Raw genomic sequence first — 26,963 nt, 5'->3', positions numbered from 1 at the left:
AGCAAAAGATACTTCATGTTCATAATATTGTCATGAACACTATATGTGTGTTGTGTAAAATATGGCGTCCATTTAGGTCATGTACAGTTTGTGAACAGAAAACTTTGAACCTGTATAAATTATAATAAACGTAAGAGACTTTAGGTACTAAGACAGATCAGCATCACTGTAATACCAAACTCCCTCTGAATCTCAGGGATCTACCCTACCAGGAGAGACTGAAGACCTTAGGTCTTCCCTCCCTACAGTATAGGAGGCGCAGAGGAGACATGATACAGGTATTCAAACTAGCAAGAGGGCTGGAGGGAATCCAACTCGAATCCTTCTTCAAGAAGCGAACAGAAGGATCAACAAGAGGGCACAGTTGCAAACTGGAGGTCCCTTTGGCCAAGGGAAGAGTTTGACGACAGTCATTTAGCGTCCGGGTCATTAGGGATTGGAACAGTCTACCACAGGCCGTAATTGACTCAGAGTCAGTAAATGAGTTCAAGACGAACCTAGACAAATACTGGGAGAGCATGAAGTCGAGATCGGGATCACCACAGGATTACCTCTCATCCCGAAGACGGAATCAAGGTATCAAGGTATCAATACTTACTCATCACTGGCAGCTATCTTGGCTGCATGTTTCGTATACCACAGTCCAATGTTCATTGCCATGGAGGCCAACTCAAACAGGGCATCAGCTTGAGTGCTACACAGTGGTGAACAACATTTTAAAGTTATCACAAAATGGTTAATGTAAACATGTCAATACTACTATATAAATGTACATTTATATAACACATTAAAAATCTCACAATTGAACCAAGGAGGTCTCTTTGATGGAACTGACTTAGCACATGCATTGGCTGAAATAAAGCTGTGATTACATCATACTGTAAATCTTGAAACTTGTGCAGTGATCTTTCTTCACAGCTTTTGCAGCAACCTCTCCATCATGAATATATGGAAAATAAAACCACCGCAAACGTAATGAATTTATATTACATCAATAGTCTTAAGCACTAATTGGAAAGTTTTCTCAAGTCCTGGACTACAGCAATAATGTTGCCTACTTCAATACTAGGACAAGAGGGGAACAAATAAAGACAAGTAATGTGACGTACACAACAGCATTGCTCAAAACTGTGCTGGACCACTTGAACTTGACCGAGTGCCTCAACTTGCTCTCACCACTGTTGTCATCTAGGGCCTGTAGGAACCCTGTCAGTAACAAAATGGGAGATTCCATCTTCAGTTAGAACATGGATAGATAGTTAGGTTGCCAAAAATGACAGAAAATCGGGTACAAATGGACCCACCCACAAGGAACCATATCAGTCCAAAAACAACTGTTACAGTTAATGCCATGGAACTGCTACTGTTAGATACCGGTATCTAAATGTACTCTGATTCTTGAATGACAATCAAACACAACTTGATATCGAATTACACTGGGCATACCTTGCAACAAGGCAAAGTAGTTGTCTGATGTTGTCTTGACAACAGTCACATCCTTATTTGGGTCACACAGGAGTTCCAAGAGTTGTGCACGGATCATACGCAAGTCACTGCAAATAAGAAATGTGGAATTCAATTAGTACTAGTAACACACGTTATAACAAACAGGGTCACAACAGTTTATCATAATTTAAATGCATGTAATCAAGTTATTTTCGACTGCACTAGTAACTAGTTAAACAATATTTTGCGGAGGTTGATACAGTGCATGGGAAGGCGGACGGATTTTCTTAAACGCGAAAGATTTTTATACTTGTCCAAGAAGGTTAACTACAAGATTTTAAACCCCCTTGGGTTGACATGTCATGGTCCCCTTCGGAATCGGAGGGGGAGGGGGGCAGGTAGAGCAAACAGCATACCACCCTCACTATTTAATCCTTCTTACTGTAACGTTACATACATATGATATCATTTACGAACCTGCATATTTTCTGGGTCTGTGCGTTGGTACAGATCGGTCCAAGGGCGAACGATACAGGAGCAGTCGCCTTGATCGGATTCCTATGGAACCAATGCGCCATCTTTCTTGTACACACACCTACGGAACCTTATGATCATGACGTAATCAGCACATTTTTGGCAACGCCACTCTGAAGCAGCCTGGGAAATGGCTACAGAATATCTCCACCAGATATTGGAAGGGAAGTCCGCTACATTGTCTTATTGCCCCGTTTTAGTCATGCTCGCGTCAAAGTCACGTGCAGGTAATACAATTACAAAGGACTAAAATGATTTTTGGTAAAAACATTTGATCAAATAACTTAGTAACGTTACATTTTAAGAATAAATGAATGACTAACCGTTAAGGAGGAAGATCGATGATGGCAATGATTGTACTAAGCATAACGGTTACTAAGAATACAAGGTAGAACACAAGCAAGTATTCATCTCATCACATGTAAGTCAGCCATACATGACAATCAAAAGTTCTATAAGCATAACTTTGTCTCCACCACAGCATACAACATAAGAAGGGTCATGGGCGATTAGATGGCCTAGAATCCAATGATGTTTAGTCGTGGCCACCTCTGTTAGGTCAATAGCACAGTACAGTCTCCTAAATTCAAAAGGAATATATACACATATGAAAATACATTGTACTCGTCACCGTTTTCTAAAGCGTAGTCTCCTTCTCAACTACAAATAAAGGGTCTATGTCATGGCGACATTCTGTTAGTCTGTGCTCCAGTTCCTCTGGTGTAGGTCTGGTTGACGGCTCCTCCGACCAACACGCCATCATTACACCATAAAGCTTTCTGGGACATTCGGGCGGCTTCTGCAGTCGAATCCCCCGCCTCAAGATCCCTACTAGCTTAGGGCAGCTCAGCTGCATGTTATGCTCGTAGATGGGCTCCTCGCCATAGGTGACGATTTCCCACAGTAGCACACCGAACGACCACACGTCGCTTTCGCACGTGAACTCGCGAGATTCCAGGGATTCCAGAGCCATCCACTTGAGAGGCAAGAGTTCGTCTTCATCTTTCTTGGCTGATGACACGTACGTAGTAGCAGTGTAGACGTCATGGGCTAAACCGAAATCAGAAAGTTTGGCGACGTCATCTTCGGTGATCAGAACATTTCGAGCGGCCACGTCACCGTGAGCGATACGGAGATGTCGGAGCTCTTGCAAGGCGTGCGATATGTGGACGGCATAGCGCAGAAGGCTGCCCAGGGGAAGGACGACATCATGTCCAGCTTGCTGCTTTATGAATGCCAAAAGATCGTGTTTTGCCGCATATTCCAAGAGTATACACTTCGGTCTGGACTTTGTGATGACCCCCAACAATTTGATGATGTTAGAAGCACCGGTTCCAGCTCTGCCTTGTTCGTGTACTGCTATCAGTATGGCGGCTTCGCGACAAAAGGCTCGATAACACAATCTGTCTTCTCCTCTCACGGACTTGACCGCTACAATGGTGTCCACGCCATCAATGCGAAGGTACCCTTTCCTGACATGTGCGAACGTGCCTAGCCCGATCAGTTCATCAAGGGTCAGATCGTCGGCGCTCCTTTCCCATCGGTTGAGCCAGCCCGGCTGCAAACTCTGTGCCAGGTCTTCTTCTTTACCTCTCAGTTCAAGCAGAGCCTGTGTCTCCTCTACACCCTCATCTTGTCCGATTCGAGTAGCTCTCTTCCACTTGTGAAGCGCCAACAATACCACAGAGATAAGCAGAGTTGATATGAAAAGTGATATAAGAATGTGAAGCAAAGGAGATATGCCCGTTTGGACGACGTCACACCACTGTCCAGCCCAGGGCGACATGCATTTGCAGCTTCCATCCACGTGGTGACAGGTGGCGTTGTTCTTACAACCACAGATATACCGACATCTCCATCCATACAGACCATTAGAACATGGGTTTAAGCAATCCCTACCGTACCATCCCTCGGTGCAGTTACACCGACCATCGGTAGGATCGCAGACGGCATTCTGACAATGGCACTCACTGCTGCAATCCTGTCCGTACGTTCCGACGGGGCATGGCGTCTGACAAAATGTTCCTGTCCATCCAGAGGGACAGACACAACCAGACCACCGGTCACAGCTGGCACCATGTAGACAGTTACACACGTCTTCACAAAATTCACCCATTTTGCCGGGAGGACAAGCGACTGCCCGAAGTTCATAACTTGCGTTAACGAGCACTCCATCTTCCGTAATAACGGTGCATCTGTAGGTACCGTTGTGCTCAGACTGTATACTTTCTATTTTTACTTGATCTTCTTGAGTCTTCTGTAGCCATCTTTTTGTTCCGTTGGGAAATATCCATATCATCTTCTTGATCTCCATATGAAAATATCTGCAATGTAATACCAACGAACCATTGATATAAATGTGTGGGGAGTCGCTAGGGGTCACAGTGATGACCACGGTGCTGTGAGGTATGTCGCAGACGACACCTTGCCACCCAGGTTGGCACTTACAGGCCCCGCTCAAACCATGACAACGGGCACCGTTCTCACAGGTGCAGTTCTGGTCACAGGTCGGACCGTATTTATTCGGCGGACACCCGACAGGCTGGAACTCTAATTCTGCGTGAGTTGCGAGGATTTCATCAAAGTCATTGCCATCTCGACTGATCAGCAAAGAAAGCCCATCTTGTGGCAGTTCGCAAAAGAAATGCTGTGTTTTAGAAGACTGGAATATAAAAGATCCAAACAAAATGTACTTGTGTTTTCTCCAGAAATGAGACATATGATTAAAATCCAGGTCCTTTGAAAGGGGACAATGATATTCACCATTGTTAAGAAGTACAAAGTCCAGGACATATCCGGGGTCCTGTGAGTGAAAACATCTAAGGCATCCATTATTTGTGATCCACAAACCGTTCAGGGTTCTCACATCTTTCGGATGGTGAGCAGCAATCATAACCCCAACGAGACAGTCATCGTTGCTGTAACCTTGAACAGTTCTTGAGTATGGGTGACGACCGTTCGGGACATTTTTGGTATTAAATCTATGAGGGATAATCCCTCCAGTCTTTCCCATGAACTCACTTGTAACGTCCACATTGAAAGCAGGATGACCTTGTTTCCTGTCTTTGCTTACATGGCTTCGGACGGGCATTTCGCAGGTGTCATTATAAATAGGGGGATAGCCTTCAACGTCCTCGACGTCCACATCCACGTGACATACCTCGAATGCTCCAGCAACTTTTACCGTCAAAGTATACTTTCCATTTATAGCAAAGTCTAAGGGACGGGCTACTTCGATCACACAGTGATCCACACGGAAGCGCCCGTGAATGTTCCCGTCAGTGATATTACACAAAACTTCCTCCTTGGCCGCCAGTGTTGTCGTCTGAACGCGGATAACTTGTTCTCCAACAGCAGTATTCTCGGGGATCTTGGCAAACAATTGTGTCACACATTGGGTCCTTTCGGGCAGGACTAGGCAATGAACAATAAAGACGAAGACGAAAGTGCCTGTCTTCATATTGAACATTACATACGTCTGGTCTTTACGGTTTACAACATAAATTGTCAGTTCCTCTTTTTTCGTTTCCGCCGGCTGTGAAACTAGTCAAAGTGCTAGCTTCTCATCCACTCCTTACACATAAGTGTCTATACTCGTTCATGCTGGAAAGCAGTACATATGGCAATATATCAATACGTGATATAAACAGCCGACTACGTACTAATCTTCATTTGAGCAGGTTCAAGCTCAGTCCCCAAAATATCGGCGCAAAGTACTTCCACACACCGTGCGATGATATCAACCGCAATGGCTGTCAGTACTAAATACTTCCGCCAGATTCGGGGTCCTTTTAACCTTTTGGGTGACATCCAGGCATGTGATCAGAATTTCCTCGTGATGATACCAACGGGACCACGCCCGCTGTCGTCACCCTGGTGTGTACACGTGACAAGATAGACTCGTACCCTTTCCGCCTCTTTTGCATTCTTTATTAAGAAAATGATATATCACAAAGTTGTATAGAAAGCGCACAAAGTTATACAAAAAGTGCATAAACGAGAAAGTAAAGTGTTACAGGTGCGTATATCTACAAGTACTACTTTATTGACGTGCATATTTTAGATTCATGTGGTAGGAAATACACTTTCAAACGTTCATTGGCAACGAATTGAACTCTGTAGTCCTTACTTAATTGATGTAGACAGAGGGGACTTATTTGAAGCAAGCGTACATTGGTTGAAATGAACGAGCTATACATGCTCTTGTGGTCCAACAGCCCGGCCGTCCGCTATAAAACTGCTGTGTACAGAAAGCAGGGACAGGGGAGTCATAGCTTTCAAACTCAAGTTGTCGACAGTTACTGCTCACATGTAGATGATGTGACTGAAAGACTGTACGTATTCCACTTGCTCCGCTGAAGTACCCTCATAGTTGTCGGCAAGACACTGTATAATGAACAACACGGAAGCAAAAAGTCATCAAATTGTGCACATACCAAGTAAAGGTATTCACGATTTTGTATGAAAGTCTTTAGTGGAATATGTTGCTACGCTTATTCCCACCGTGGTTAATTTCCGTACTTGAATCCCACTAACTACAACCCTCGTGTGATGAGGCCAACCATTTCAGCTCCGTCAACGTACAATGTACATTTTAACTGGCATGGATGCACTTCCTTTCGTACACAGTGAACTAATCGTTGATCAAGTTCATATAAATCATTTTTAGCTTCCATACTCACAGACAGAGTGGGAATATAATCATAAAGGCATATTGAATTTAATTTTACAAAAAGTTCAATGAGACTGCTGAAGGTACCGGTTCTACAGCCAGGCCTAACCTTCTGTAAGTAGCGGATGTACTCGACAGCGCCTCTCAACAGGTCCAGCTTGGTGTCACAACCCCGGTATTTTTCAGGAAGTGTAGAACGAAGATCCTGAAAAGCCTGGAAGTAGGAGTGCAACTTATAAGTGACACTTCTTTTTATTTTGCTCATTCCGTTACAATTCTGTTTGTGGTTAAATACGATTCACGGATTCGGCCCATTGATGGTAAATTCCACGCCTCATCCGTAGCACGATTCCCAGGCCGTCACGATTGAATTAAGTTAATTATAAAGAAAAAAATGTACCTCTCACTGCGTCCATGTCAAAAGTGTCATATTAAGATATGTTTAGTCCCAAGGAGTGTGACAAGTCATGTTATTCCGACTCTTCGAATGTCCCAGAAAATTTTGATAGTCAACAATCCACCTGCCCTGTCTACCATACAGGTGTTCCGCTCCCCTTAATAAAGAATGAACCATTGAAAACTCAGTGTATCGCATTTTGACCACGCAAAATTTGTTTGATACAACACACTAGTACATGCCCACTGAAACAGCATATTAGCACCTATCTGCACACACTTCGTTCATCTTGGCCAATCGTCTCTTCTCTCTCTCCGTGGCGACACTCCGTCCCACGTGTGTCTTTCTGCCTGTAAGACTCAGCTCACCTGCCTTCCTGCCTCTGCGGCCGGAATGGGACATTGCGTACCGTAATGACCGGTGAAGGCACACAGGTTTGCTTGGGAGTTGGCTGTATGATGTGTGGGAAATCTGAATTACAGGCCTTGGGAACTTTGTAACTTGTCAGCAGCACATTCGCGGCACCGTGACCTATGAAGACCCTGTAAGGTAATTGTGTGCATATTAGAAACGTCACTCATCATGATCATAACATGTTCTTCAAGCCAACTTCGGCATTTCCTGCTAGGTCGTTCGTTGCCCTTAGATTAGAATCTTGTTAGACGCTGACAAGAGTCCCTCCGTCATAGGAAACCGCAAGATAAATGACATGTATGAATGTGCCTATCATCTGTCTATCATTGTTCAGGAAAATTAGCGCCATGAGACTGGGTTATAATATATACTAGTCACACATTATGTTGCATAATACTTGCCATGACAACATGCAAACTAGGGTTGTTTTACACCCTACGGAATTGTACATCTCGCTATTACTTTATTTGGATACTCAGCCATTTCAGTCTTCAGTGTTTTTTTCATTGCTGGGCTTCTCTGCTGAGTCCGGTGGTTGAATAACCCTGGTCCCCAACATCTGCTTGAAGTAAGGCGTCCCCTTTTCTCTCCTGTGACCCGTGTATTGACCAATCATATGCTGTCTCCAGTCAATCAATCATCCACGGCATCAGGTGCCGCGTCTTCGTGGGGTTCACCATTGACCAATCAGAGCCCGCCACATTCGTCAGCAAATCACTTCCGCGTTTTCTGGAAGACGAAAACGGCATGTGCCGGTATTGTACCACGTAGTGTTTTCACAAACCCAACAACCAAACCCACGAGTTACGCGTACGATCAAACCCTTCAGATCGACGCAGAATTGAGGTAAGTACTACTGTAGCTCTTAATCACCTGTGATATGTAAGGGAACCGTTGTTTCAAGTTAAGAAATTCCGTTGAAAGAAACCGTGGGTTGACCAGCTGTAGTGGTTGCCGGTTGCGGATACCGGTAAAATATGGAAAGCAGGTTTGCATCACTAATTTTCTGGTACCATGAGGAGTTAGGATGACGTGGCAGATGTTGCCCATGACAGACATTGCTGAATATCTAAAAGAAGTGAAATGAAACAGACAATTCATTACATTATCACTGACATGAATATTACCAGCTGTGAGGTTTATGGGGGAGGGGGGCACCTTCAGGTACACGTCAGATGTCCCGGCATCATCATACTCGCACAGGTGAGGCATCTATAGACATTTGATGTAACGTTACATGTGATAGGGTGTACATGTATAGGCATGGGCCCTTGTATAGTACAAACAATGAAACGATGTTCAGGAAAATTAAGATTTCTCATAACAAAATACCTTGTTGCTTATGCATATATACAATAAAATCAATTGTTAGCATCTAAGGCCTTTGTCTAGTAGCAGGTAGCATTGTTTGACTTTGATATCACCATACTTATTAAGTTAACCACATTTCCTGTGTCTCCTGCTACAGTCTGAGCAGACATGGCAGGGAGAGTACCAGGGCAAACCTGCTGCCATGTTGGACTGTGTGGAGCAGTTCTACTGCTGGCACTGTTTGTGGTGCAGTCAGGTGAGACATGCAGAGCTGACCATGTCCTTTGTCTGCTGTTTGATAAATTCACAATGTACTAATAAAATCCATTTGTGTTTGAGGAGAGCTCACCGTATGAAACTATGAAAATAAAAGAAATACAGAAAGTTAATCATATAATATTATATTGAGCATTACATCTGGAAGAAGCCATTCCTCCTTCCAAGCTAGGAGCTTTCTGCATTGTTGCAGAGAAATATACTCCGCTATACTATATTCTCAGACATTCATACCCAGTCTTGTCTTATGTGGTTGGTAGGTGGTGTTGCAGTGATGTCTGTAGATCTGGGAAGTGAATGGATGAAGGTTGCAATAGTCAAGGTAAGATATGCTTTCTCTTATTGTTGATAAAGAGATGACTGTTTTTTAGGGTTAGGGTCTCATTTTTAAAAAGTTGTATTTATTTTTCTCCAGCATTGTCTATTACCAGTCTGTTACACAGTCCTTTTATTCAGTGATATACCAACCTATTATTTACCAATGCTGTATTTCTTACTCTTCATTGTGTTTTTGTTCTAATAACAGCCCGGTGTTCCTATGGAGATTGCACTGAACAAGTGAGTACAGTATATAAACTAGTATTGATAAGATTACTTTGATCAACTTTGCCATGAGCTTGTCTACTGGCTGTTGAGCCTTGAAAAGGCAGTTTACTTAAAGTTTATGGTTTATTCTGTTGTCATGGGAGGTGGCATGGCTAAACACTGTGCTTTTTTTGCAGGGAGTCAAAGAGGAAAACTCCAGTGGTGGTTTCAATCAGAAATGGAGAAAGAGAGTTTGAAAATGATGCATTGACTGTTGTAAGTACTCTCTCTTTTTATGCTAATGCCCTGTACCAACAGAAGATACCGGTGGTCTAGTAGACATGTCACTCAAGACTACCATCAAAATATAATTGTGGAATTTTTTATCATTTTACATTCATGCTTACTAGTATTTCTTTGTTTGTTATATTCATTGTCTGTTGGAGTGGAGACTAATGAATAAATTTTACAGAATATCTTGAAGACGATGTGTTGTGGGATGACAAGTAAAACTAGTCTAATCAATGTAATTATAACACATCAAACTGTATGACATTGGTTAGGAGGAAAATTAGCTGATCCTAAAGCTCTCTTGCAGCATGCAATAATTATGTAGATTTCTTGCTATTTCAATCCTAATGACAATGCATTTTCATTGTCTACCCTTTAGGCTGTGAAGTATCCAAAGCAGGCCTACCGGTACATACATCATGTTTTGGGTCAGAAGTACGACAGCCCCCAGGTGGCCAGGTTCCAACAGCAGTTTCCGCATCATGAACTGGTCAAGGATGAGGAGAGAGGTTTCTGACATCAGCCTAGATTTCTTATATCATTTTTCTAAAATTATTCTGGTGATAATACATGTATGTATTCCTAGTTCATGCATACTCCAAAATGGATTCTTCCACACTTAAAACATGATAGATGATTACTGAGTTTGCCAGATACTAATTTAATAAAGGATATTTGCATCATGTGATTGTGTTGTTTTCTCTTTTTTTTTTCAGGAACTGTCCTGTTCAAGCATGATGAGTGAGTCGTTTTCTTCATCACAAAAAAAAATTGCTATTGGTTTTACCAGTTTTGTCATCTGTGGTAGACTGTCCCATGAAACTGTATGAATAGTCAGCCAAAAGTGCAAGAAAAATTGAAATCATCTTTAGAGATTAAGACTGTGTTCAACTGTATTATGTATGCTTCTTACATCTTGTCCTGATGTTACAGGGAAACCTTATTCTCACCAGAGGAGGTGCTTGGCATGGTACTGAACAGATCAAGAGAGATTGCAGAACATTTTGCAGGTTAATGTAACTTACTGCTGCTGTTTGTCAAGTGTATGTGGATTTTATCATTCCGACTTTAGAAGCAAATTTGCATACTGTCCTGATCAATGACGTGGCAGATGTTGCCAATGACAGACAGACAGGACAGTTCTGTCCAATCAGAAATTCACCCAACACAACATTGTTGAAAATTCTGTTTCCTTTGTCACAAGTTCCCTGCAATGTTACATTACAGAGGAGCCGATCCGCCATATTGTGATCACCGTCCCAGCATACTTCAACCAGGCAGAAAGGCGTGCTGTGATGCGAGCAGCTGAACTTGTGGATCTCACTGTGCTCCAGCTGATGAATGACAACTCTGCAGGTAAACTAACGGAAACAGGCCAGCATTCCTTAACTGGTTTTAACTCAGTTTTTTTAACCTGATAAATTTTACGTAGTTACAACCTATTAGACATTGTTTACTTGCTGTCTGACTGACATGTACAATTTTGGAATAATTCTTTAATACTTTTAATCTTTCTTTGCTTTCCCAGTGGCACTGCACTATGGTGTGTTCAGAAGAAAAGAGTTTAATGCTACCATGCAGGTGACTGATATTTTTCCTTATATACTTCAGCAAAATTACAGTGACTAGTTATTATTGATGTTCCTGCTTATCATTTTTCTGCTATTCATATTTCTGAATTTCTGACAATACTGAATCTTGTTGAATTGTCTGATCTCATTCAGCACATCATGTTCTATGACATGGGTGCCACTGGAACTACAGCCACTATAGTTGGTAAGTGGACCTTTATATCCTGTTGTCAAAGGATTTTCAATAAGGTATTTTGTACCTGGTATCTATTGAATTTGATGCTCCTGCATATTTGGCAGTAAAAAGAAAATTCGACCCCAGTTGTCTTTAGGGTTTACTGAATTTGTTGTACCATTTGTAAAACATTGAAACACTTAAAGTTATGATATACATGTATGTCTACATTTCACAGGCTACCAAGTGGTCAAGACCAAGGAGAAAGGCATCACTGACACACATCCTCAACTGGTCATTAAGGGAGTTGGGTATGTGGCTTTACGTTGGCTTTTATGTAGCATTTCTTATTCATAACTACTAACATGGCAAAGAATACATGCTATGACAATATCTGATGGAGACATATTGTTTGCTCTATTGTTCCCCATAATTGTTGCAAATACTGCAAAAATGTATTAGCTACATTTTAACAAGAAATGAATAACAATTTACTCTCCTCTCACAGCCACGACCGCTACCTCGGTGGCCTTGAAATGGAGTTGCGTCTGCGAGACCATCTGGCAGATGTGTTCTCCAAAGAGAAGAAGGCTAGTGTTGATATCAGGAAGTCACCACGGGCAATGGCCAAGATGCTGAAGGAAGCCAAACGGGTCAAGAAAGTTCTTAGTGCAAATTCAGATCATCAGGCCCAGGTTAGTCATTCTATATGTCAGCAACTGTGCTGATACTCCATGTTCAAAATGATTGTTCTTTTTTGTAGAGTTTTGTGAATGGACAGTGTTGAATTAAGCCTGTTCTCCCTTTCAGATTGAAGGGGTACATGAAGACATTGACTTCAGGACAAAGGTGACCAGAGTAGAGTTGGAAGAGATGTGTGCTGATTTGTTTGACCGCGTGGCTGGACCTGTGAGAATGGCCCTGAAGTCTGCAGACATGACAATGGTAAATTCATTGCCAAGAGCATTTCGAATGCATAGGGTCTAAAGTGAAGAGGATGTTGTAGTGTTCTCATTTTGAGTATTCTTGCCATGCACCTTTGTGAAACTGCGCAAGATGGTGGATAAATTCATTCAAAGAAAGGAACTCAATTGGCTGCTTCTGTTCCCTTTACAGGGCGAGATTGATCAGGTGATCATATTTGGAGGAGGCACTCGTGTTCCCAAAGTACAAGAGGCACTTCTGAAGGCTGTCAAAAAGTAAGTGCAGCTATCAGAAATATTGATCCATATTAGTGATGACTGAAAAGGAAGGACAATTGTTTATAATGAAGTTATAAAAGCAGTGTTGCAAATTTACATGTACGAGTATTATTTTATAACATATTAATCTTACAATATATCAGTCCTGATTAAAGTAAATTTTGGTTTGTTTCAGATCTGAGCTTGGCAAGAGTGTGAATGCTGATGAGGCGGCAGCCATGGGTAAGTGCTTTGTACTGTAATTTGATTTTCCTCAGTCTGCTATTTCCAAGTAATGTATATAATGTTACAATTACAAACCATGCATATGGCTAGAATCCATGTGCTTGTACAAAAAGGTTTGGACAACTTCAACTTTCCTAATGATTGTACTTCATTTAGCCTTGAATACACTTTGTTTAATTAATTAATCTGCTTTTATTTTTCACATACAGGTGCTGTTTATCAAGCAGCTTACCTCAGCAAGGCCTACAGAGTCAAGAAGTTTGTCATCAAAGATGCAGCTCTTTATCCCATTGAGGTGAATACTTATTTGCAACATCATCACTGCCATTGTAACACTGTCAACAGTGGTAAGGATACATTTGTTCAAATTAAAAGCTTCACTTTTATGAGGCTACTGTTCATTATGTGTCAAATATAATATTTCATGTTTGCCTTTTCCCTTTTTCGTTAGGTGGATTTCTCCCGTCCAATCAAAAATGAGGATGGCAGTGAAGGGGTCAAGGTTGTACGTAGGACACTCTTCAACAGGATGAACCCTTTCCCACAGAAGAAGGTCATGACCTTCAACAAACACACGACAGACTTTGAGTTCCATGTCAACTATGGTGACCTCAGCTTCTTACCTGAGGAAGAGATCAAGTACGTATACGTTCATGTGTCATTTGATGGTTCAGTTTTGTGGACAAAATCTTGAAATTAATCAACTCAGCAAAATCCTAGGATTCATCAAGTAGTTATTGTAAAGAATACTTCACTATCAATAATACTTTTTGATGTCAATAACCTTTATTTTTTCTGTTGATAGAACATTTCCGTCTATGAATCTAACAACCATTAAGTTGGCTGGGGTTGGAGCGGCACTAGAAAAGCATGCAGAAGAACCTAACACAGAGTTCAAAGGTGTGAAGGCACACTTCCGGATGGATGAAAGCGGTATCCTTAACTTAGACAAGGTGAGCTTGCTTTGAAATACATTTGTACCTCTTCTAATTCCCATTAAAGTATGTTTGTCATGATGCCAACAGCCAAGAGAGTAGAGTAAATCACTGTAAATTACAAGTAGTGACATATCCAGAGATTGTTACTCTAATATTCTGTAATGTGTGTGTTTAGGTGGAGAGTGTCTTCGAAAAGCAGGAAGAGGGAGCTGAGGGCAGTGAGGATGCAGAGGAGTCTACTCTGGCTAGTAAGTACATCGTCTTCAGATTCCCTGGTAGCACCTTCATTTGAGTAGTGATATTTAGATGTAATTTTTTGCAGAGATCTAGTTGCTGGTCTCTGATACCACACACACACATGTAAGGAAGGTGTAGGCTTTTACTAGTTTTAGTTGTCACATGATGCAAGTATCTGCAAGGTATCAGTATTGTCAATGCTAGCAAGACAGGTGTATTTTGTAGGTGTTTAGTTTCTCATGATCAAGGGCTAAACATCTTCTCATCTTGCAGAGTTGGGTAGTACCATCAGTAACTTCTTCACTGGTGGATCTGAGCAGAAGGAAGATGGGGAAGTTGGTACAGGTGAGGAGACAGATGGACAGGAGGCACCTGAAGGAACCCCTGATCAGGTATGTCTACAGATGATTGAAAAATTTATGATTATTCAACACAGTCCAATTCAATACTGGTATGTACAGCATTAGATTTACCAGTTGCAGTATCTTTGCTCATTTGCTAAATGTTTGACACAGTCTTTTGATCATTGTTTTAATCAATAGACCCCAGAGAAAGAAGCAGAGGAGAAGCCTGAAGAGAAACCAGAGGAAAGCCCTCCAGGGGAGGACAAGACTGGTGACAAAGAGGAGAAGCAACAGGAACCATCAACTGAGGAGGAGCAAAAGACTGAAAAGGTAAGGTGGACATATTGAAATAACTCTGCTGTATATGTCGTCAATGCATGATTCTTTTTCATTTAACAGCTTTTTTTGTTATGAAAAATTTAGTCCTAAAAAATCTCTTGCAAGGGACCCTGAATTCAAGATGTCAACATTATAGTGGTACCGGTAGTAACTTAACTTAGCAGATGTTTCAAGCAAAGGTCTTTGGTATTTCCCTGAAAATCTAGTTTTATCTTTTTACCATCCAGACACAGGACTCATCAGATTCAGATTCTGAACAGCCATCAGAAGAATCTCCACTAGACAGTAGTAAGGAGGAAGAAAAGAAAGAGACACAGCCCAAGAATGCAACAGAGGAAGGAGAAGCAGCCAAAAATGCCACCAAGAAAGAGCCAGAGAAGAAGGTAGCCAAGGCATCCACTGTAAAAGAAGATATTGGAGTGACAACAACAGTTCTTGACTTGAACGACCCATCAACAGCAAGTTTAGAAGCCTCTGTTGAGAAGTAAGATCTACATGTAGTGTTTTTTTACTACTTTCATACTTGGCCTCTTACCTGCTTTTTCGAAGCCAAGAACAAAATTTTTATTTCTGATTTTTCTCAACAAATTTGTCATTTCAGATTGAAGGTCCTCATGGAAAGAGACCTTGCAAGAGCACTGAAGGCAAAGGCCCTGAACACCCTGGAGTCCTATATTGTAGACATGCAGGACAAGCTGTACCAGGAGGAGTATGAAGCCTGTGCTGTAGAAGAAGAGAGGGACCAAATTAGGGCGAGATTGAGTGAGATGTCTGATTGGCTGTACGAGGATGAAAGTGAAAGTGCAACACCTGCGGTAAGACATCCTAGATACATGTAACAGCATACTAGTGGTTTTCTTCCATCATCACAGATTATTATGTACACCTGTTGTCCTTAACAGTTTGTGCAGAACCTGTTGTTAATCAAAACATCTGTCATGTCGTATTTCACCAGGTTTTTAAGGAAAAACTGCAAGAGCTGAAGAAGCTTTGCAAACCAGTCAATGACCGTGTGAAGGAAAACAGAAACCGGCCTAAAGCCCTAGCAGGTCTGAAAGACACTCTTAACCACTCAACCGTCTTCTTGAAGACACTGCAAAACATCTCTGAAGATGCCTTCACACAAGTGGAAAAGGATACACTGGCAACTCTGATTAATGACACAAAAGTAAGTCTTCTATATTTATTCTACCAGCCAGCTGCAAGTACTACTTGTGGATTACTTTTAAGGTGCATTTTGTTACATCGGGCAATTTAAGCTGTTCTCAACACTGTTTGGTCAAATTTACTTTTATGCTTTTTCTTATCATGTCAACAGGCCTGGAAGAGCAGCATGGTAAAACAGCAAAAAGGAAAAGCTTGTCACGAGGAAGCTGTGTTCACCTCAAAAGAGGTGGAAGAAAAAGACAAGGATCTGCAGCGGGAAGTCGCTTACCTGCTGAATAAGCTTAAGAACTACAGGCCACCTGTCAAGAAGCCAGAGAAATCTGCCAACAAAACTGCCAGTAATGAGACTGCAAGTGGCAATAAAACCAAGGATGAAAACCTGAAGGCAGAGAATGACACTGTCACATCAGAAGACACCGTCAAAGATAAAGCAGGAGATGGTAAGCAACCTGAAGTCTTAGAAATTGATTAACCACATTGTATTCCAAAGCTATTTAGTTAAAACAAAGGAATATACATGTAAATAAGGAACTGACATTCCTTGTCTTGTCTATAATACACACCATCACAAAGCTTCTAAAATTGTTCATGTCTAGAGATATTTATTGTTGAATGTTTGACTGGTGTTTAGCCTATGTCAATGTATAAAAAGTATTGTTTTTTCTGTGATTGTGGATATTGGATCTTACCAGTACTCTGTCTGCCATTTCAGCCGATCCCACCAATGAACCTGTGGAGACGCAGGAAGCAGCACCTGATACTGATAAAGGTTAGTGAAGAACAGACTACTTGCAACAATCATAAGAACCCCTATGGATACTGTACTAACTCTGTAAGGGGCTACAGGTATCACTATTTTGTTCTTAGATTCTGACACATCTAAACTCAATTTTTTGTTGATCTTTATCACATTTTTTCTTTGTTGGTAGATGAGTCATCTAATGAGGGTGAGGGTGATGGTCCTGGCTCAGATAGTGAGGATGGTGATGGTACAGAAGGTGGGGACACAGAAGGTGGGGGAACACAAGATGGGGAAACAGATGGTGGGGACAGACAAGGGGATGAGTCAGAAGAATTACAACTAGAGGCTGCACCAACTGAATGTAGGCTTACGTCTGCTTTTACTTTCATTCAGTTTCTTCTTTCACTTTTTGCACATCTTATTTCTTGTTAGACATAGATCAGGAACTTAATTTTTTATTGGTGACCTCTTTGATCTCTCTTTTTTTCAGCTAAAGAAGAAAAACAGTCAGAAGACCCACACAGCAGACAAGAGACAAATGATGAACTATAACAAATATGTTAGAAATACTGTCACAGATGTAAATTATTTGTTTGTTTCAAAAGAGGATATTGGATGCTTGTAAGAAATCTCTTGTGTAACTCATTGGTGTTTTTTTCTTACCTTCTCTAATGTCATACTATTTTCATTCACCATGATACTCCACACCTCAAAGTGGATACATGTATTTGCTAATCAACATGGATATATAAAAGATATCTTGTACATGTACATGCACTTTCTCCTTAGCCTGGGTACCATCTGGATTTTCGCTACGCAACGCTCGAAAAAAAAAGTGATTTTTTCGAGCGTTGCGTAGCGAAAATCCGGATGGTACCCAGGCTACTTTCTCCTTACACCAATAGAAATAGATTGTAAAGCTGTATTTGATATAGCAATGTTCTCAATGTTCAAAAAAGAAAAAGTAACAGGACGCTAGAAATTAAATGCTCATGACGAGAAATGTGTCATAGAATGATATTAATGCTTTGTAACAATGCCTTTTCTTATATTATATTGTACTTTCCATTTCTTTTTCCTTAATTTAGCACATGTAGAACAAAGGAAGTATGCCAATGTCGCCCATAAGAGATTAGCATGTGTACAGATTAGTTTGACATCTTGACAACATTTTATGGACCAAGTCACATATGTTAGGTGGAGAGAAGATAACACTAATTCGACAATGTGCATGTAGGAACCTTTCACTATTCATTAATAAACCATATCAGTTCCACTTCTCATTAGCCAATTTTGTCAGTACGTTTCTCTGCATGATGATGTAAACTTCTGAATTTGGGATGGATTGAATTTTATGTAAGAAAGGTAAACTGAAATAAAAGTTGTCAGTGCCATCAATGGGGACGGTTCCAATCCCACTGACAGTTTCATATTTGAATCATTGTCCCTGTCACTAAATAAAGCACATGCTCACCTCTCATAAGTGTACAGAGGTTTATTGGTAATCTATCTGTCTGTCACAATGATTTGTTATAGAATGGATGTGGAAGGAATGAGATGACACAGGGTGAGGACTGATATCAGGACCAAATGTACTGCACCTGCAAGATACCCGTAATGCGTTGTGCATAGACAGTCTCAAGTTTTCAATGTAGTGTCAGAAAAGGTATCGTCTGCAGAAGGCAAAAATTTGTTATCACATGTATCATTGCAGGAAAGGGACAGAAGCATGTACTGAATCTCCCTGATTGAATAAAAATCTGAAAATGGGTCATAATAATTCTTTATGTATGTCCAATATCAATTCACCACCTTCCTGTGCCATGATATGATGTTCTACATGTAATACACCGCAGTAGTCAACAATGGAAAAAGAAGCAAAGTCTGTTGTTTTCTTCTTGCTTGCATGAGTTTTGGGGAGACCAGAGCAGGCCTGGACCATGGGATGTCTTCCATCATTTTCAAATCCCTATGGAAACCTCTCCTGGCAGATTGTTTATTTACTAATTACATGGTCGATTAACAATGGGACCAGGAGTGGCCGAAGGGTCCCTGGTCTGAGCGACCAGCTGGGATTTATCAGAAAATTGTTATCACTCGTGTCAGGGGGTAATCGGATGGCCGCAGACACGCTACCAAAATATATGTCTCAAAGCAGATCTTTCGGCGGGGAAAGACAGTAACAAAATACAGTGCCATACAAATGTTACCTCCTTTTGGGTTTGGCGTTTATTGTGTTCGCTAATTCCTGCCAGATTGACAAAAGAGGAAATCCTGCTATGATGGTCAGCGAAGAGTCTACAAAGGGTTATAAAAATGTTCCCATGGGATGGGATAAATATGGTATACATGCGAATCACGTCACTGAATCGGGGGCTTAGTATATGTGTTAATGCACCGAATCGTGTGCTATGTTTACACCTGTGTCCTTCGCAACCAGTTCGTTTACAGAAAAAATGGCGGCCGCAGTGCGATCTGCCGGGGCATCTCTCCCGGCGTCGTACTACGGCAGCATTGATGGGAATAACCCCGTCATACAGAAGTTCGAACAAGAAGTGGAGTCATTCGTGGGATATATGAAGAAATGTAGCGCCCCAGGATACAAGAAAGCACAGAATGAAGCGTGCTCGAGAGGGTAGGTGCAATAGAAAATGAATGATCCCATATAAATAAATTTTTGTTGTATCATTATATTAAGTAAAATGACATTGATCAGGGCTTATACGGGCACGTATAGATCATTGACATCCATAGGTCATCACAAATATCTGTCTTAGATATGTGTGCTTGCATTGCAATGTGCCATTGGCACAAGCTAGAAATAAATACAATGTGTGTGTGTGTGTTTGTGTGCGTACGTACGTGTGTGCGTGCGTGCGTATGTATGTATGTATGTATTATTGAATGTATGGCCTGTCAAGACTTGTGACCAACACCCCTTTCCATCTTATTTTGCAGGTCAAACATCTTATTTGATCTTTGGAACAAGTTTGAGCCCAGGCTGCCCAAGAACTATTACTATGCTAAGATGCTGGAAATGGGAGACTTTCTGGTGCAAGTCAAGGTAAGATCTTGTCTCATGTATCTGTACTGCAGGAATCATTTGATATCGATGTGTTTCTTACAGCTGTTCATCATATTATCAAAGAAAGAGTCATTGTGTTTTTCTTGCCAATTTATATGATTTCAGAAATACCATCTGGCTCTGTGGCAGTGCTATGGGCGATACTTACAACGCTTTGGATCCAGAGCGATCGAAGAGATCACAGATGTTAACACATTCAAGGAGGTGTATTTTCCTGATGGGCTGGAGACAGACACAGCAAGTTTCACTGTAGGTTGATAGAATACAATTTTATTGCAATACAAGAAATATGCATCTGCATTATTGTTGTAGAGATTTGGTCAACTTAGTCTTCTACATTATCAATTTTCTTTAACAACAAGATAGTCACAAATACAACTGTAATGTTGCCATGTTCACCTCTTATCTGTACATCTTGTTTTGCTCCAACCTGCAGTTCCAGGCTCTGCAAGGCCGCAGCATCTGCAGCTACCAGGTTGTAGTTGATGCCGACCCAAAGTTACAGAACACAGAGTCAGTGGACAGGTGTGGGCAGATCCTGGCATTCCTGCGCCTCATCATACAGGTGGTACTCCCCAGGGAACCACTCTGCTGGCTCGTCTACAATGGTACAGCAACATTATATCTACTATGGAGGAATGAGTTTGCCCATTTCCACTTTTAATGTGACTATTATATTTGCCATCAGGTAGTCAAGCTTTAGCCAATGCCCAGGCTCAATGCCTGTTGATCCCCGCCGGTATAGCCCACAGGGTCATTGGGGTTCTCAAGCCTCCCCACCACGACAAGGTTGCAGTACAGGGGGAAGAAAAGAAAGTTGATCTGTATTGCTCAGAAATGAGTAAAATCGCATCTTTAATATCTAAGACAGTCATTACGGTTGGTCAGTCACATACACTATAAGCATATGGTTGCTTTCCATTCCACAACTTTTTTTTACAATCTATTGATATTGTTGTAACTTTTTTGGACAACACTGAATTGTTAACATAATATGTTTATGAATAACAATATTTCTATTCCATGTAGGTACAGTCCATATCTATAGCATCTCAAGGCACCTCATGTCTCTTGGACACTCTGCCAAGGTACTGAACTACTCATGATCAATACTTGGAAAATAAATTTGATTTTTTTTGCACTTGCAAATAAATCTGAAATGAAAACAAATACCCGGTAACACCCATTCAATGAATGTGAATCAGTGTGTCAGGTAGACCTGCAAATTATCACTACACAATTCTCAGCTCATTCAGCCAATAGTGTACTTCTTGGCTCAATAATTTGAAATGCAAGTTCCAGATAGCAAGTACAGATAGCAAGTACAGATAGCAAGTACATGTATTCATGTCAGCATTGCTATTTATTATCAGTATCAGGAAGATTGTAAGTACCTATCCATGTACTCTGCAGGTGCTGGAGTATCTCCTGTGGGCCAGCATCAGTATGGAATCATCCATTCCCCTCCTGGGGACATCCTACCTGACCTGGAGAACTACTCTGTACAGTGCCGTGTGCCAGTGCTACTATGACTGCAAAGCTTCATACCATGCAGAGGTATAGATTGTGGATGTTTTTTTGGTGTCAGACTTTTTTGTAAAAAAAGGTCATTTAAGGATTTGTTTCTCTCATGTTTTTTGTATCATTATGGAATGAGATGTTTGCCAGCTTTGTTTGTGTCAAAAATGCTGATCTTGTGTAAAAATTCATAATGTGATTCTTGTCCCTGCAGACGTTTGCCCGTCGTGGCCTGGTGAAGATCAGTGAGTTGAGTCAGCTGGAGAGCATGAGCTCGGCCCCCCAGTCTGCAGCCACAGAGGCAGCCTTCAGACAGGCTACTGTGAAGGTGGGGAACTAACCTCAAGTACATCCCACCTGAACGAATAAAAGCAACATGAAGTCTTAAGTTATTCATGAATGAAATATTGGATTTGTTTCCTTTAAATAAAACAGCTTTATCTTAAGAGAACGATGCATGCATGCATACTTACTCGATATTGAGCATTCACTAAAAGGCTATACTAACAAACCGTGTTTATACAAAAGGTAAAATGTCAATTACTGCATGGTTTATGTCTGTTTCAGATGGCAACCATGATCTTCAAGCGAGTGGTATTTGAGAGCAGGAGGAAGCCCAAAGGGTTACTTAGACCAAAGCAAAGGAGTAATCTAAAAGATGTCCAAAATGTAGGTATTCTTGTAAGATCAATTTAATATGAAGGATGGATATTATGAAATTAAGTTTTAACAGACTTGATAATAAGGGATATGAATTACATTAGATTCTGCAAAATGTCTTTACCACAACCTTCAAATGCATGCATATAATTACATCTGATGACTTCATCTATAATTCAAAGTTAGGATAGGTTTCCCTATCATAGTAAGTTTTCTCTTCCTGTCCACTGTTGGTTTTCTGTGCCTTTACATTGTATCAGATATTATTATCAACAATAATAATTAATGATTCTTTAATAGAGATCAGTAGCTAGTAGATTCATCAGTAGCTAGTCATCTCTGGACCATCAGGACTGCAGAATGATTCAGATTAGTCATCAAGTTGTAGAACAGACGAGTCCTTCCTGATGCTGTCTTTTACTAAATGTGTTTATCTAAAATTGATTATAACGTAGTTGGCAATATTTTGATGAACTGCAAGGATTATTATTCAAGATGTTGTTTCTTTTGTTATGTTTATATTAGAGTGATGTAGATTTTTCCTAGTCATCTCTTGATTTATGGCTTTAACTGTACCTTTCTCTTCCTACCTTGTGTGCAGAAAGGAATAGACCATGTAAGTCTACACTCACTTTACAACAATTATTCAGTGGTTGGTTCACTTGGGTCCTCTGATCAGCACTTAATATGCATGCTTAATCCAATTCATGCATGTTGGGAATACACTAAGGTTGTGCTTGTATGTGTCACTGTCTTGAACTTCTACGTGATTTGGGGATGCATGGAGACATGATTTGATCACTGGTTACTTGTTAAGGTCTTGTGTTGTTTTGGGAATGCCCAGAGGTTATTCAATACATTCATATTGCTTTAGTGGATGGGCATTGGTGAGCCTGCATTGGTTGCATGTGTACAGTTCTTTTGTTTCAGATTCTTAATTTTGTTAACCCCCACACTGTCACAGCTTGACTGAACATAAAAACAGAATTCTAATCAGCCCGACAATGTAAGGGTTAAAATGACCTTGCTGTAATATTTGTTTTTACTGGGCATAACAAAACATCAAAAATCATCATTTTTTTTGGTCAGTTTTACTTGAAGTGCTCAGTAATGTGCATGTTTCCTGTTGCAGCTGTCGTGGCCCAGGACAGCCACAGAGAGGCTGCTGGTGGACATGTTTGAGGGTTCCTCAGCTCAGTTCCTGGCCATCCTGGAGGCTCTGTCTGACAGCAACAGGAGAATCCTGCAGTCCGGATTGTCTGCTGCTGACAACGAGGTGGAGATATTGGATGTGTATGCAGAGCTGTTCTTTGCTGGGCAGGAGATTATAGCAGGTAGCAATGGGCATTTTATATCTGTAGTTGTAAGTCACATTGTAAAAGTATCCAAATGCATGGAACTGTAAGATTTAAAGTCTGATGTCTGATGAGTCAGTAGCTTCTCATTCAGTATTTACATAAAATTTGTAATGCCTTTATTTCAAACCATGTGAAACTATGTGAAACCATGTCCCCACAAGGTGACTGTTTGATAAATTTACAAAGAAGTGATATTACAATAACTAGCATATCATTTTGTCACACACCTATTCTCTACTAAAATCAATTTTGTTTCCCTTGTAGGAGGAGGAGGGTCCAGTCACCACAGCCCCCATGGAAGTGCAGAGCACCAGGTTCTAGGTGGCCTGGTTCAGGAGAGACCATTGATTTCCTATGCCACTTTAGGTACGTACAGTCTGGACTGTCTGGATGTCAGTAAATAATGTGTTAATGCGCATAATTAGCTAGCTCTATAATAAAGGGTTAATGCACTGCCCCGAGTTGTATATGGTGTCATAACTGCATGAGCAGCTGCCATAACCACCGAATAAACCACCGTGTGAGCGAAGCGAATGAGGTGGTTTATGAGGTGGTTATGGCAGCTGCCCATGCAGTTATGACACCATATACAACGAGGAAAAGGCAGTGCATTAAAATTATTATCATATAGCCTATCCAAACTGTCAATCAACACAATTCCTGTTTGAAATACAACAGCTTTACTATATATACATACATAAAAATACATTCGAATATATTATACGCTTTAAAACAAATATGGATAATTTCATTTAATGCAAATTGTAGTTTAAATGAAGCTAAACAAAAAAGTTTATTGGACAGAAAAATGCTACAAAGGTTTACAGAAAGAGTCGCATGCCCCTATACCCTATAACATAATGGTATCAGCCATAACACGACATGTGCTGTTATTCCGCCATAACACCACATGTGCTGTTATCGGGAATAACAGCACGGGTATCCGGGCCTCTGATTGGTCCACGCCGTCCGGCTATATGATAATATACATTAAATGGACTTGTTTGAGTCATTGTTATTGGTAAGACATACAGTACTCATCATTGCAGCCTTGTTTGTTGTGTCCCTCAGGTTCAGATGGTATTCCCCTGAGCACTGTGGTGAAGTTTGTGAAGCTGGCATACAGCTATGAGCACTGGGAAACATTTGATGCACTGGTGGACATCACACTAGACCATCTCCGAGTACGTACTTACAAGTGTATAACCTTAACTTAAACCTGTTTTTAAGTGAATGATAACCTTAGGTATTATAAGTGAGACTTACATTAAAGGTTTACCTTTTTCATTCATTTTGAGAATCATGTTCCTGTAGAATTATTGATGACCTCATGATAAGAAATAGTGTACCATTACCTGCATAAAGTTTCATTAAGTGGCTAATCCAATGCTTTGCTGTCTGTAGAAGCAGAACATCCCACAGTACAAAGGTGATGAGCAGGCCCTTGAGCTGCTGCTGGCCATGGAGCCCTTCAGCAGTAACAGGAAACACAGGAGACAGGCTTCACACATGGATGATGACAGTGATATGGATGGTGGGCTGCCATTAACACAAGGTGTGCCCAGTCTGTCAGGTTGACATTTCACATACAGTCATCTGTATCAAAAGTGTTTTTCAAGCATCGTAAGAGGTACGTCTTGGACATTAAATAAGTTTAGGAAATGGCTCTGACATGTCATCTGTATTCATGGCATACCTCTTTATTTCTTTGCTCAGGTTCCATCAGATCCCTTGCATCCAGTGATGAGATAGTGTATCTTGCAGAAGTGCTGTACTCGTACACTCTGACACCTTTCAATGTAAGAATTACTTTTTCTATTTTGTACATTTTTTGGTAAAACATTGAAGGATACAACTTCAGACAGTGTTTCAGATAGAGGTTCATCACATGTACATATATTTAATACATGGCAAGGAAACAACATTGATGTGACTTTGGGATACCCTTTGTGATAAGTTTGTCTGTCTCCAGTCTAAGCAGGTAGATAAGGACATGGTGGTGGACGCAGTGTCCTTCCTGTGGACTCGCTGTAGAAATGTCTTCCAGAAGGTCCAGACTGGCTCAGTGGACTCCAAGTTCCTTCTCAAGATTGATAATCCTGAAAAGGTTGGAAGTTTTCCAGTTCCTTTTGCATGCTAAGAATATTAGTTGTTATGATATTTAGACAGAAAGTTATTATCATATGGTCTGTTTTGTTTCATTCCTAATAAACAAGTTTTTAAAATACCATACCTTTCTCAACACATCCTCTGTGAAGTGATAGCTAGTCAATGCTGCCAGGTTCCATGGTATGCCAGATTTATGCATGATGGACAAATGTACTTTGTTGTTCTGCGTGTTTCCAATGGCAGTGGGTCCATGTGCTGTCTATCATCCATGAGATGTTGAACTGGTGTGGTGTGGGTGTGGCTGACCCGTCCCTGACAGCAGAGGTGGCTCTCCGGCTGGCACTGCTGCTGGAGACAGCAACTGTCACGGACTGGAGTGCACATAGGAAGGCAGCAGGTCAGCAAAATGATGTGGAACTGTTTTCATGTCTTTCATGTTAAATCTATGCCTTTATCAAAATTATGTTGACCCTTATGATTTCTGAAGCATTTTAGTCAAGAAAAACACACTTTTTGTACTGTTTCAGTGAGAGAGAAGGCTGCCTCCCAGGCCACTAAGCAAAAGGATCTGCCCCAAGATGACAATGAAGAAAGGATCATTTTGGTGACTTCTCAGACCCACAAAACAGGTCAGTGTTATCATCAGCAACTTGTGTCCAATTTTGTGGGTTGAAATTACAAACAGCATTTCCATCTAACATTAAGCCAAATACACATTTATTTCACTGTGTGTCATCTGTAGATTCTCTTGGTGTTGTTGAGGACACCTCCAAGGTCTCAGTCAGTCCAGGCAGACCTGACACAGAGGCCTTCACCCAGAGCAGGGCCAGCCTGTACACCACCTCCGTCCTCCACCAGCACACCCCGCCAGCAGCTGCTCATAGCCCAGGACGTGCTGGACAGGGCCATCCAGGGGGTGTCACATGCCAGGACTGTCATGGCCCTGCCGGACGGACAGTCTATTGCTGACATCAGCTGGGAACAGGTCAGAAACCTTGATTTGAAGAGATTAAATCAGTCTTCTGCCCTGCTCTTACTTTGGATACTGATTGGAATTACCCGAGACTTAACAAGTGTTTTGCAAATGTTCTGCAGAAATTATCAGGAGTGCATGGCCTCCCTGATACTGGAGATGAAAGTGTGGATGAGACAGCGGAGGAGGAGAAAGAGAAAAGTCTCCCCAAGGCCATCGCTCTGAAGAACCAGGTCATGGACCTGCACCTGGAACTCATCTTTGTGGCACACAGGGTGGGGCTGAAGTTAGCTGCTCTGGGACCAGGTATGCATGGCATCTTTAGTTTTTTGGGGGGTATTAAAGTTTTATTTAATTTGGTGATTAAGCTGTTTTACTTAATGTTGCTATTTGAGATCATTTTAACATCTAGCGCTGTTGGCATTAAAACAGCCTACTACTGTTACTGATATGT

General features: G+C 41.2%; 5 protein-coding genes across 11 annotated transcripts in view; 2 read left to right on the top strand and 3 right to left on the bottom strand.

Annotated features, from left to right (window-relative positions):
* Positions 1-2,086, bottom strand: part of LOC109469202 (BRO1 domain-containing protein BROX-like) — a 9,137-nt gene extending 7,051 nt beyond the window's left edge. Inside the window, exons 1-4 of the mRNA XM_019767645.1 lie at positions 1,924-2,086; positions 1,447-1,553; positions 1,110-1,206; positions 599-694 (exon numbers count right to left, since the gene is read on the bottom strand). Coding sequence (XP_019623204.1) covers positions 599-694; positions 1,110-1,206; positions 1,447-1,553; positions 1,924-2,024 — 401 coding nt within the window. The 5' untranslated portion in view covers positions 2,025-2,086. The remainder of the gene's footprint in view (positions 1-598; positions 695-1,109; positions 1,207-1,446; positions 1,554-1,923) is intronic.
* A 99-nt stretch (positions 2,087-2,185) lies between these two features.
* LOC109469200 lies at positions 2,186-5,457 on the bottom strand. The gene has a single exon (XM_019767643.1). The coding sequence runs from the start codon at positions 5,447-5,449 to the stop codon at positions 2,618-2,620; it is 2,832 nt and encodes a 943-aa protein (XP_019623202.1). The 5' UTR covers positions 5,450-5,457; the 3' UTR covers positions 2,186-2,617.
* Positions 5,430-7,587, bottom strand: LOC109469204 (myogenin-like). 2 transcript variants are annotated; one of them, XM_019767646.1, is made up of 4 exons: positions 7,329-7,587; positions 6,762-6,866; positions 6,329-6,366; positions 5,430-6,265 (listed from the first exon to the last, which is right to left on the bottom strand). In XM_019767646.1, exons 1-4 carry the CDS (start codon positions 7,449-7,451, stop codon positions 6,172-6,174), a joined length of 360 nt encoding a protein of 119 aa, XP_019623205.1. In that variant the 5' UTR covers positions 7,452-7,587; the 3' UTR covers positions 5,430-6,171. The 2 variants fall into 2 exon arrangements, with proteins under 2 accessions (XP_019623205.1, XP_019623206.1); XM_019767647.1 differs by having other exon boundaries at positions 5,441-6,366.
* A 581-nt stretch (positions 7,588-8,168) lies between these two features.
* Positions 8,169-18,603, top strand: LOC109469218 (hypoxia up-regulated protein 1-like). Of its 5 annotated transcripts, none has more exons than XM_019767672.1 (29): positions 8,170-8,309; positions 8,932-9,030; positions 9,311-9,372; positions 9,577-9,608; positions 9,773-9,851; positions 10,246-10,375; positions 10,583-10,607; positions 10,800-10,876; positions 11,094-11,222; positions 11,395-11,447; positions 11,591-11,642; positions 11,851-11,923; positions 12,121-12,307; positions 12,423-12,557; positions 12,729-12,811; positions 12,990-13,036; positions 13,249-13,334; positions 13,491-13,678; positions 13,845-13,992; positions 14,153-14,225; positions 14,488-14,606; positions 14,757-14,888; positions 15,125-15,381; positions 15,499-15,712; positions 15,853-16,065; positions 16,216-16,491; positions 16,776-16,833; positions 16,994-17,167; positions 17,297-18,603. In XM_019767672.1, the coding sequence occupies exons 2-29, from the start codon at positions 8,943-8,945 to the stop codon at positions 17,356-17,358; spliced, it is 3,252 nt and encodes a 1,083-aa protein (XP_019623231.1). In that variant the 5' UTR covers positions 8,170-8,309; positions 8,932-8,942; the 3' UTR covers positions 17,359-18,603. The 5 variants fall into 5 exon arrangements, with proteins under 5 accessions (XP_019623234.1, XP_019623231.1, XP_019623230.1 ...); XM_019767671.1 differs by having other exon boundaries at positions 8,924-9,030; positions 16,216-16,504; positions 16,777-16,833; XM_019767670.1 differs by having other exon boundaries at positions 16,216-16,504; positions 16,777-16,833; positions 17,297-18,602.
* A 603-nt stretch (positions 18,604-19,206) lies between these two features.
* On the top strand, positions 19,207-26,733 carry LOC109469326 (cilia- and flagella-associated protein 54-like). 2 transcript variants are annotated; one of them, XM_019767829.1, is made up of 19 exons: positions 19,207-19,441; positions 19,765-19,870; positions 19,997-20,140; positions 20,328-20,499; positions 20,921-20,979; positions 21,305-21,448; positions 21,624-21,737; positions 21,977-22,078; positions 22,671-22,685; positions 23,202-23,403; positions 23,692-23,793; positions 24,499-24,611; positions 24,832-24,982; positions 25,144-25,226; positions 25,400-25,534; positions 25,780-25,933; positions 26,064-26,165; positions 26,279-26,521; positions 26,632-26,733. In XM_019767829.1, the coding sequence occupies exons 1-18, from the start codon at positions 19,218-19,220 to the stop codon at positions 26,503-26,505; spliced, it is 2,349 nt and encodes a 782-aa protein (XP_019623388.1). In that variant the 5' UTR covers positions 19,207-19,217; the 3' UTR covers positions 26,506-26,521; positions 26,632-26,733. The 2 variants fall into 2 exon arrangements, with proteins under 2 accessions (XP_019623388.1, XP_019623389.1); XM_019767830.1 differs by lacking the exon at positions 22,671-22,685.
* The last annotated feature ends 230 nt before the right edge of the window (positions 26,734-26,963 follow it).

The sequence above is a fragment of the Branchiostoma belcheri genome, unplaced genomic scaffold (assembly GCF_001625305.1).
Source record: "Branchiostoma belcheri isolate BF01 breed outbred unplaced genomic scaffold, Haploidv18h27 scaffold20, whole genome shotgun sequence".
Taxonomy (NCBI): domain Eukaryota; kingdom Metazoa; phylum Chordata; class Leptocardii; order Amphioxiformes; family Branchiostomatidae; genus Branchiostoma; species Branchiostoma belcheri.
This window is presented reverse-complemented; position numbering and strand designations above follow the sequence as displayed.